Here is a 12,046-nt window from a genome sequence, read left to right as displayed (position 1 = left end):
AGTTGCAAAATTTTTACAGCTGAGTAACTTGAAGAGGGCTAATCTGTTGGTCCTAAGCAACCTGGAGTTACCGCGCAAGTAAATTGTTGTGTTTTAACCTTTATCTTTATTTGCTTTTTAACATATATTTATATATTGGATTGTTTAGAGATATTATGTGTTAATTCTTATGCCTAATAAAGGTTTTTTTTAAAAAAAAAAAAGAATAACTGGTAATTCTAAGAATTTGTATGGAACTATTTGCAGCTAAACCCACAGTATTACACCTTGTTTCTTGAACTTCCCAAGTGTATCAATTAAATACAGGAAAAGCCTGATCACAGTAATGTGTATTTCGAAGACTGAGACTATTCATCTTTACACTGAGGCTGATAAACCTAGTGGCTGAAACATATCATGCAAATTGTAATTGAAGCATTCAGTGTTCATGTTTTAGAATACCATGTTGGGTTGTTATGAGCATCCAATGTCTTGATAAGTGATATATTTATATATCTATTCCACACACTTTGTAGTCATAGCAGGATTATTAAACCTTTGTATGTTGGCAGGATGATTTTTCCCCCCTTATCTTCTATGGTTTCGATCAGGAGAAGTACAAGGGCATTGTATACTGAAACTCTGCCCCCCTCTCCATTACAAGGCTCCCTAAAAGCTGCTCTTGGGGGTTGGGGGACCAACCTATAGTGGGGTAGGGAAAAACCAGGTGAGGGCAACTTGTATAAGCAGCAGCTCCCATGTTCCAAACTCCCATGTTCACTTTGAAGCATGAAGCTTCTGCACTAACTACATTCCCCATGTCCTCTAGTAGAGAGATCAACCCCCAACATGCATCGTTTTGTTTACATTGCATTGCCCTCTCCATTTAAACAAAGCTCCTGCAGGCTCAACTGGTGGCAACCAGAGGAAGGGCCTTCTCCACAGTGGCACCACAACTACAAGAACTTGTTTCCTGTTGAATTAAGAACTAAACGCTCCCTATTAGCTTTTGCTTTTTGAAAATTATTTTTGCTGCTTTTGCTGATAAACTGTTGTTATTTTTTGTTTAATATAGATCAGTGTTTCTCAAACTGTGAGTCAAGAACCTCTAGGTGGATTGCAAGCCAATTTCAGGTGGGACCCCATTCATTTCAATGTGTATTTCATTTTGAACATACAGTACTGGAATTGATGCCACCATGCTATGTGACTGTATTTGGGGAAATGTTACAGATCTGTACTTTTAACAGGATACTATGCATATGCTTTTAACAATGATAGTCAATGGGGCTTACTCCCAGGTAAGTGTGGATAGAATTGCAGCCTTTGGGATATTTGGGGGATTTTTTTTTTAACCAGCAACTGCTTGGGAGGGTTAGGAGGATTCTTCTTTATTTGAAATAAAGTTTTCAAATTATTCTTATTGTAAACTTGATTTGATTATGTAGTATGGAGGGTGTTAAAACTTTTTTTTTTTGCTTAATGATGTCACTTCTAGCCATGATATTTCTTCCAGGTTAATGACATCACTTCCTGTAGGACCCGACAGATAGTCATTCTAAAAATTGGGTCCTGGCGCTAAAAGTTTTGAGAACCACTGATACTGATTGCATTTATTGCAGCATTTTATGTTTTAAATGTTTGTGTTATTATTTTTATGCTATTATGTTTTAAATATATTCTTAACAAGAACAAGAACAAGAAGAAGAAGAATTCTTAATAATAAAAGAAATGAAGATGGGCATGAGAAGGTTCAACAGATCTAGCCAAGGCACAGACTGAAGTGTGAAGGGTATTGCCTGGGTCAGACATTCAAAAAACAAAAAGGGGGGGTTTCTTATTATTGCGAAATGAACAGAAAGACTAAGATCAGCCCCTTGTTGCATTTTATATTAAGAAACAGTGTATTACCTGTTTTTCCTGCACCACTCTCTCCAGTTATAAGTATACACTGGTCTTTATCCTGGTCTCTCAGAGATCGATATGCCTCATCTGATAGAGCATAACTATGGAGTAAAACACATTTGAGATGACAGATAAGCACCATGTACAATATATACCTTAGCCAATTGAGTCAACTGAAAAACATTCCTATGTAGGTCATTTCCAGCCATATTTAGCACAAAGCAACACAGCTCCTTATTCAAACCAGAACTTCTCACCAGCAGGCCAATCAAACTGAAGGGATGATGGAAGAAACTTTTACAAATGAGTGCTACCAGTCATCTTTCTGCAATCCTCTAAAGCGGGGGTTGGCAACCTTCGCTGGCATATGGGCCAGACATTTGGCGATAATGTCATCCCATCATCGTTGAACTTCTGAGTTGACAAGCTCTGCGCTGCATAGAACTTGGCTTGGGAGGACAAGCCTTCCACCCAATTGGCCACATGCCAGAGTTCCACTCATGACTTCAGTAGCATAATTAACTTCAGTAGCAGTTATAATGTAAAACGTAGCATAACTCTGGCACAGCAACCTTCCATGCGATGTCTGCCATCTTCTAGAAAATGATACCATGGATGAAGACAGGTCAACATAACAAAGAACTGCTAATCTTTTTCCATTGTGACAAGCAAGTTCTAGTCCTCTTCCCAGCCTTTAAACTGCAGTGGGTATAATCCCATAGCTGCACAGCAATCCCCACCTCTCCACAATTCAGAGAAAGGCCAGGAATTATTCAGCCTTGTGTGCCAAGCTAATGGGCCCTTCTTCCAATGACACAATGTTCAAATATGGAACTAGAAAAGAGAGGTGGAGATTGTAGCCAACTTCTCATAGACTTGCTAGGAGATGCAGCATGAGGACAAAGATAAAGGGAGGGGCAGTGTTCAGACAGTATAACTTCTGCTTAGAGACTAAGGCCCAAATCCTAACCAATTTTCCAGCACTGGTATAGCTGTGCCAATGGGATATGTGCTGCATCCTGCAGTTGGGTCACACTCATGGAGGCCTCTTCAAAATAAGGGAATGTTTGTTCCCTTACCTCGGAGCTGCTTTGCACTTCTTTTGGTGCTGGAAAATGGATTAGGATTGCGCCCTAAGTCAGCCAAAAACTGTGGATGGCAGTGGAAATTTCCATGCCAGGTACCAGAACATCATGCTAACTGAAACATGGCCAAATAATCACAAACAGGCCATTTCCAGCAGTGTCCATAAGTTTACTGCAATGTATGTTCTGGGTCTGGAACCTGGCAATTAAATGATATACAGTCTTTGAAGAAAAACTCATTTAGCAGGTTGGCAGGCTCATTACATACTAATTACAGGTCTGTCATTGTACAACTGTCCTGAATGCTGATCAATGCTTTGGAGTGGCACTAAAAAAAAAGTGTTGCAGGCAAACAAATGAAACGATGGGTCTGGTTTAAACTAATTAAGATGTGAACATACATATTTCTGAAATGTTAACATTTTAAACATAAATGCAAGTACATATGATGCTTGAAAAAATGTAAATGACATCTCCCAGTTTTCAGCCTAGTTGATTCACACACATTTGAAAGCCACATTTAAAAGGAGTACAACAGTTTGGAAGAAAGACTTAAGAAATTACATCTTTCTTCCACTGTCAGCAGCCTTTTATAGTACACTGAACTACCAGCATCCCAAAACCACTGCCCTAGCTCACAAAACCTAAATGAGGTAGTTCTATTGAGTGGCATCTTTTATTTGGGAAAACTCCTTGGATACAAACTTAAGACTAGCTCACTCTACCAGAAGTTGCTTTTAGACTGACCACAAACAGCATCTAGTTCATACCCATGAGACCTTGCATCAAAATTGCCAATTCATCATGTTATGATTCTGGTACAGTTTAACTCTTGACTCAGACCAGATCAGTTTGACCACAACCAGAAGTGCCTCCTCCAAGATTCTGCTGAATTGGTTACAACGCCTTAATTAATTTCCTGCGTGATATCCTATGTGCTTGCAGACACCATTAATTTAAATGAAAATGTTTATCAGTGCAGCTCACTAAGACAGGGCTGTTCAACCTTTTCTTTAGGGAGGGGGAAGTACCACTTTTCCAAGTTTCACCTTTTGCAGATGCCACCATGACAAACAGAGATGGCAGCTGTCCATAGGATTGAGCAGCTTGCCCGGCATTCTTCTCTTTATCCTGCTGCTTCTTTTCCTTAAACATGCCTGAAAGGTCAGGAAGCTGCACAGTCACATCTGGCCAACTGATGCATTTCAGTGGGGTAATGACAATGGGGCCAAGTACTACCTGCCATACTATGAAGTACCACTAGTTGAAAGGCACTACCCTAAGTATGGGAGCAGAAGTAAATCCTGGCAAGTTTTTATCCAGAGCATACTACTGTGGCACCAACACTTAAAATTTTCTTTTGGTTTCTATGCTGTACCAGCTTCTGCTGACATCTTTACCAGGTTGAAAGTAACATTTCATGATCAGTGCCAATAAACAGTAGTAGTTCAACTTACTGTTGATCTATCTGTGGTGACACTTTAGCTTTAGATTGACTTGTGCAGTTCTCCTTCAAATCCCTACTTAAAACTCACCTTTTCTGTGAAGTATTTGGCACCACGATTTAATCCCTATTCTCAGAAAAATGTATAAATGAAACAATTGCTGCTTCCCTGCCTCCATTTCTCTCCCTCTGTTGTTCCCCTTCTGTCTATCTATAGTGTATGCCCTGAGAGCACAAACTATACTCTCATTCTGCATAAAGCTTCACATACATTGGTTGCACTATATAAATAACAATATTTAAGTTTATGTTATTTAAGTTTATGTTGACTTAGGACCCAATCCTATACAGTGTGCGCTGGCTCACCGCTGGCATGCACTGTCGCAAACATGCAATAAGGCACATTTGTGGCCCTAGCACCGGTGCTCTGCCAGTGCTAGCCAGCGCTGGGCTAGCACTGATGGAGTGCTGGAGCTCCACTGCTCAGCGGTTGTGTAGACCACTGGGTAGCAGAGAGACAGGTGGCGGTGGGGGGAAGGCGGGGAGGAAGTGCTCCAGGGCAGGGGGAGGTGGGCGGAGGGCAGGGAGAGGGTAGGGAGGAGGCGTGCCAGGTGGGAGGGTGGTGTGACCAATGGAGCTTCATCAGATCCTGAGCCTCCGTTTCAGGGCGCCAGCTCAGCACAGAGGCTCAATATTCTATGCCGACCCTTGAATCACTGTAGAATTGAGTAGTTCCATTGCGGGACTATTCAGCTTACCTGGGGGAAGGGGACAAAAGTTGCTGCCTGCAATGTGCACAGGATGCAGCAGCAGCAGCCATTTTTGGTGCCACTGCAGTCCTGGGCGCCAGGAGTGCAAGATTGGGCTGCCCCATAGGTAAATGACCTGCAAGCAAAACTTCCAGTATCATGCTAACTGCACACTTATTTATCTATGGAGCAACCATGGAAGGTCTGTGGCTTAAAGGCAGATCATCTGCTTAGCCTGCAGAAGGTTCCAAGTTCAATTGCTGACATTTCATGATAGGGCAGAGAAAAATTCCTGCCTGAAATCCTGGAGTGGTTGTCAGTCTGTGCTGAAATATTGACCTATATATCGGATTCATGAGAAGGCAGTTTCCTATGACCACTGTGCTACCCAAGTCCCATTTTAAACCTTCATTTTGCAAGTGTCTGCATATAATTTTGCACATTTTACTGTTGTCTGGTGCAGGGGCCTCCAAACTATAGTCAATGGACCGCATCAGGCCGATCACAAGATTTTATGTGGCCCTCAGCAACAAATATTTTTTCCCAAACATAGGGTTGGACAGTTATCACCTGCAATTCGGTCCGTCATACCCCTTTCTATATGACCAGAGTTGTGACAGCCTGGCTAGTCCTCATTTTCATTCACCTGGGCCATATACTTTAAAACCCTCAAACCACAATGATTCAATGTTAACTGTACTTGTGCCGATAAAACAAATCGAGTTTCTGCATATTAACTTTTCAACAATGCCTTAAAATGTTCGCAGTGAGGAAACAGTGTCATTTTAGCACATGCATAAACAAACAACGAAAAACTGGGTTTGGCAAAGGACTGGACAGAGACAGTGTGCCATGTATTGCTCTCCTCTGCCCCATATAAACTGATATTTTCAGCCCATGAAAATGTAAAATACCCAATGTGGCCCTCCTACTGAAAAGTCTGGAGACTCTCGGAAACAGAGTCTCTCTAGTAGCAGTTTTTCATCTCTTCATCCCAGAGTATTACATGTGGCTTAAAGACTGTTGGCATTAGGCAAAGCTATCTGAAATAACATTCCAAGCACCCTTTAAGGCACATAGTGCATTTTATAACTTGTTTAGAAAACCATCATTTTGACATTGGTTCCAAGCATGCTCAATTACATCGTGTTTCTTTTTAGTTCCCTGAACTAAACTCTTTTTTTTAAAGGGATATGATTAAGGTCCAGTTCTTCCATTACTACAAGGTGATTTTAACGTCATTAGCATATTCTATCTTGCCCCACCTCCCAAGGGGCACCACTTACATAAGTAAAATTGCACTTTCCACCCTATGCTGTTGAGGACTCATGCAGTTCAGCAAAGTAATGTGAGAATTGGGTCAGAGAAAGACTACAGATTTAATGGCTAGTTATGGAAAAACTGAACCCTGAAAAGAAGCAAAATCCTCAACAGCAGTTATAGATGAATAGCCAATTGGAGTTCTTGAATTCACAGCTATCACTCCTGTATTGCAGTTACAGGTTCAGAGTTGCAAGGAAGCAAGCTCATCTATTCTACTTCAACCCATTTGCATAACAACAATACCAGCTGCCACCACCCCAGTCCAATCAAAACAACAGCCTGGCACAAGCTGAGAGCAGGTGCACTGTTTAAGAAAGAAAAAAGCTGCCTTGCCAGCAGAGGTCTAGGTGAGAAGCAAGAGTGCCAAACCTGCGAAGCAAGACATATTATGCGTGAAAACATATTATGCATGAAAAAAAGAACATAAGAGTAGAAAATGAATGCTGATTCACAGAATCTGTAAAAATGGGCAAAGAAAAAAATTCTTTTCCAGCAGAAAGTCAGCTTTCGTTTAAAATGTCAAAAGATCTATCTTCAAGATAAATACCTCCTAGCAGCTTAACTGGTGGTCAAGATCAAAAAGCCTGCAGGACCACTGAGGTTTTTACATCCCTCTTTTCACTCAGTCTCATGTTTCCCCGAAACTATTTCTGAGGATTAGGGGACCCTTCACTGTGCCATTTGATGCAGCGCAATGGGCTGCAGCCAATAAGATTGGCAGCCCCACCAAACATGAAAGCACTTTTTACCCATATGTAGAAATACTTGAATAATCTGGGCTAGATCAGGTCTTTCATTACCATTACTTTTGCTTTAAAAACTCTGCTTGAAATATTTAAAAGGGGTTACCATAACTTTATCCTCTCTTCAAGACCATGCTGAAATCAGGTGAGCTGTTTGAGAAAATTTTATATGCTGCAGCTTCAACATGGGAGGTTGTTTAAAGACTTGTGGATCAAAACTTGAAACTCAGCTCCTCTTACATCCCAGTGAACAACAACAGTTCCCAAACTACAGCTTGTGAGCCATATCACCCAATAAACACATTTTGCCTAGCTCCTGGAGTCAAGTGGCATTATAATTACATGTGGAGCCCCCACCAATAATAATTTAAAATAACACTTGCTAATATTTTTCTCCTATTGTGTACATTAAAACTTGTGTACAAAATGCATACATTATTTTCTTTAACTGACCCTCTCTGGTCCACCATAACAGGAGGACTGAATGATATGAACCTGGTAGCTGAAAGTTTAGGAACCCCCCTCCTATGGAAATATTGCTTGGTAGAGGCCAGAGTAGGCATTGGCCAGGAACAAAAAGATCATTTTGACTAGCAAATGTATTGATGAACAAGGCAGGTGAAACTCAGCAATGCTTACCACATCCTAGCAACACTTCCCCTTTTCCTGACACACTTGCTACACCAGCATCAAAGTTCAAGCACAAGTTGATTATTAAATAGGCATTTGCTCTAGAAAAAGTATTCAGTATATTCCTCCATTTTCACTGGGGTCACCTGAAAACACACTGCAGACCACTCTCAAATGCAGCAGCTAGGGCAGGCCTTTTCAAACAGTTCTGGTATGTTTACAGACCAATGTGGTTTCTATTGAAGCTTAGGGTGCAGATCTTTATGTGAAATCTCTCTCGTATTAGTCACTTGGCAGGACTATTTATTAGTACAAGTTAGCCCCAAAAGTTTTAATTTCAATTTGTAATAAAAATTTCTGCTTTATGAAACTGTACAGTCTTTCGTTCTCTCAGACAGACATGTACACACAAAGACGGATCCCATTTTCACCTTGATCAGAATTTACCCATCTGTACTGTACAAGTGCAAGCAAACTCCATCACTCTTTCACTGCACATGAGTAATTATCCGTGACTACTTCATCATACTGCATCTACAGCTATAAACCTCAACTACATGCCAGTCGTCTGAGCAACCATATAATTACTGAACCAAGAAAATCTTTCAAGTTCTTCTTATATAAGAATTTCAAACCATGTGTTTCACATTATTTTGCTAGGATGTCAGCAAAGTTCGTCACTGGACTTAAAATATGAAAAGAGGGCTTGCTGCAAAGTACTCACATAAAGGACAGTCACATTAGTCTTCTACCACATCAAAAACAAACTCCTCCCCAATACCCAGCACCGAGGTTCTTCCAGATGATACTAAAACAACATGATTTCTCTGGGCTACCTATTTAAGGTGCTCTATGATATCTTTTTTTTTTGCTAGTGCAAATACACATTTTAGGTAATAAGGAGTCAATCTGTGTTTGTTTTTTCAGTTTTCAGTTGCTATTTTCTCCACAACAATGGCTTTTAAATCTATAGGCACTAAAGTAATTTAAGAGGTGAATTCATAACTCCCAAGTTCCAAATCTTCACAGAAGAATCAGTGACTAGCAGCCCAATACTGAGCTGTGCAGGGCTGCAGTGGCACCAACAATGGCTTCCGTCACATCCTGCATGCTCCAGGCAACCACCGGCGGCTCCTCAGGAGAAGGGGACTTTTGTCGCCTTCCCCTGGGTAAAGAGAGTAGCCCCACAATGGGGTTACTTGATTTATCACCAACCAAAAGGTCGGTGGTGAATCAAGAACCTCTGTGTCAGACGGTGAGCCCAACCCAGAGACTCTGGATTCAGTGGAGCTGGATCTGTTGATCCACTGGCGCTCGCCTAGCGGTAGGGCCCACAAATGTGCCTTATGGGCGGTAAGCCAGCCGCACTGTTCAGTATTGGGCGCAGAGGCACTGGATACAAATTTGATACCTTGAACCCAGTTCAAGGTATCAGGGATTATACCAAGGATTTTCCACTGAATAAACATATCTCCCCCAAACAAACATCTATTATCTGATCTTGCTTTTCCTAATTCTGGTACATTTTTCTCAAACTTCTTTTGGCAATTGTTTAATCCTGCCATTCTCCCAAACCGCAGGGCAAAAATACTCTCCACATGTGGCACATATAAATACTATTCTTCTCACTATTCCTACACCACTGCTCCAATATTCACTTCTCTTAGTTGCTACAGCCATTTCCGCGACAATAGTCTCACATACTCCAAGATCATGCTTGGTCTTGGGTTGGGGGAGCCTCCAATGAAGGAGAGATACGTAGATGATCTGAGTAACTTCGGATTGGCTAGTTCCAGGAAGGTTAACAATTAAAAACTGAAAAACAGCAGTATAAAAGTGGCATTTATTAAAATGTGATGTTTTGCATTTGTGCATGCACATGCCTGTAGCATAACTTCCCTTTTATCAGAATTCACCATTTTGTAGTTGCCTTAAGAGGCTTTTAGGCTCACTTTTGAAAGGGAAATTGTCTTTCTAGCATTTATACCATTGCCTGGTCAGGACACTGCTTCTGAATACACCCTCCCTCCATTTTTCCTCTTTCTATAGCATGTTCCCGTCAATAAGCAAACAGTGTGGTTTGTCCCTATTGCTGGTCCTCGGCAGGTGGTAATCCTTCTTCTACAATGCCCCCACCATCTGGAATACCTTCAATGCCCCCCCCCCGAGCCTAATTGAGCCTCATTGCTCTTTCCAAATCCCATGGTTCTCATTTATCTTGCAAGTACCAACTCTTAATGCTGGAGGGAGGGGAGTCATTGTAATTTGTCATCCTTTTTATCCTACCCCATACTCAGACTCTCAGCACTGGTCCATATTTTTCTCATTTGCATGCATGCAGCATGGTTTACTTGCTACTTTTATGTGCTGGTGGAAAGTCATTAATTTCAAACCACACTCTCAATTATTTGTAATATTTCCTTAGTGAAAGGCACTAAAGAGGTGCATGTTCCATAGCTTAAACTAAAATCAAAGAGAGATTTTATATGGTTGACAACGGAGAGGGGAATAAACATGGGAAGAGAGAAACAAAACAGGGTTCAGCACAGAACACTCCAATGCCACATTTACATACATTAAAATAAATTGCTCTATTTCCTGCTTTTAAGACACATCTTCCTAAGAAATACAATTTAGTCCAGAAGTATATTTTAAAAGCAAAAAAGTGACACAGTTAATCTACTTTTCTTAGATAGCACATGCTATCATTGCTTATATCAACTCTAAAACAAGAATAGTTTCCCCTTCCTTTGTAAATTTTGTTATATGTTCACAGCTTCAATTCTGGAGCTGCGGTGGGGGTGAGAAAAGAGAAATCTGACCTCCAAACCATTTGCGTGGATTACAAGCTTCTCTCTGAACATTCAAAGGTAATAATTTTTTAAAGGAGTTTCTCATGTCCCAAGGATATCATTTTCAACATGATTGTAGTGGAAAATGTGCTATGTTAAATCCTTGTCCTTTTATATCCTGCAGATTTTACCACCAGGAGAAGGATCACTGTACTAAGAGGTACATGCCTGATTGAGGTACATGCCTGATTTTTAAAACTATCTAATTATATTTAGGCCCCACATTTTAGCCCAAGGTATCAATGGCTTACAATCAGAATTCACAGAGATGCAGTACAAGGGGTTCCCTTTACAAATCGGGATCAGACCAGAAAGCTTGGACTTATAGTTAGAGCAGAGATTTTCAACCTTTTTCATCTCACAGTACACTGACATTTGACACTAAAATTGTCAAGGCACACCATCAGTTTTTTTTACCATTGACAAGGCACACTGCACTGACAGCAGGAGCTTGCATCCCCCAGTGGCCCTACTAACAAATGATCCTCCCCCAAACTCCCACATTATACCTGCAGACCATCCACGGCACATCAGTGTGCCATGGCACAGTGGTTGAAAATGGCTGAATTAGAGGTTAATCAAAAGCAAATGTGGGGCTGTATGTTTCACATAATTCATTCCTACATCATTGCCTATAATTCATAAGCCTAAATAAGAATAGTTTTCTAAACCAGCTTTTGCATGAGCTTGCCTTCTTAATTTTCCAGCATGGGGTGGCGAGGAGGTAGACAGAGTAGATATGAATGCAATTTGCTAATTCCTTCCTTCAACTTGTCTGCCAACTGAATTCTCCTACAGAGGGTGGGTTATGTCTGTGTACATATTTTTACTTTAATCTATGTGTAACTTCTTTCTACAGCAGTGATTTTCAACCTTTTTCATCTCATGGCACACTGACAAGGCACGAAAATTGTCAAGGCACACCACTGGGTTTTTGGCAATTGACAAGGCACACCATGGTGCCAGTGGGGGGCTCACATCCCCCATTGGCCCTACTAATAAACATGGATGGCAACCTTCAGTCTCAAAAGACTATGGTAGAAGCCTACAGCACCCGGTATTCTCCAGCGGTCTAACCGTCTCCCAAATTTCTGTGGCACACTTGTGTGCCACTCGTGACACACCAGTGTGCCATGGCACACTGGTTGAAAATGGCTGTTCTACAGTCTAAAAAAATATACAGATACACACATTGCTAATCAAAAGCCAAGGCCAGAATGCTCTTATCAACAGCAACTGGTCTGCAGAGTTACCTGTGCAGTCATCAAAGCACTGCTGCCAAATCAGGATTGGATCCTACCATTGTAGACAGCACACTTCTGTTTCCCTTTTAGCT

At 41.1% G+C, this 12,046-nt stretch overlaps 1 protein-coding gene across 2 annotated transcripts in view; it reads right to left on the bottom strand.

Moving 5' to 3' along the window:
* Positions 1-12,046, bottom strand: part of MYO1B (myosin IB) — a 153,809-nt gene that overhangs the window by 79,460 nt on the left and 62,303 nt on the right. For both annotated transcript variants that reach the window (XM_066635685.1, XM_066635693.1), the window contains exon 4: positions 1,891-1,985. In XM_066635685.1, coding sequence (XP_066491782.1) covers positions 1,891-1,985 — 95 coding nt within the window. The remainder of the gene's footprint in view (positions 1-1,890; positions 1,986-12,046) is intronic.

The sequence above is a fragment of the Tiliqua scincoides genome, chromosome 1 (assembly GCF_035046505.1).
Source record: "Tiliqua scincoides isolate rTilSci1 chromosome 1, rTilSci1.hap2, whole genome shotgun sequence".
Taxonomy (NCBI): domain Eukaryota; kingdom Metazoa; phylum Chordata; class Lepidosauria; order Squamata; family Scincidae; genus Tiliqua; species Tiliqua scincoides.
This window is presented reverse-complemented; position numbering and strand designations above follow the sequence as displayed.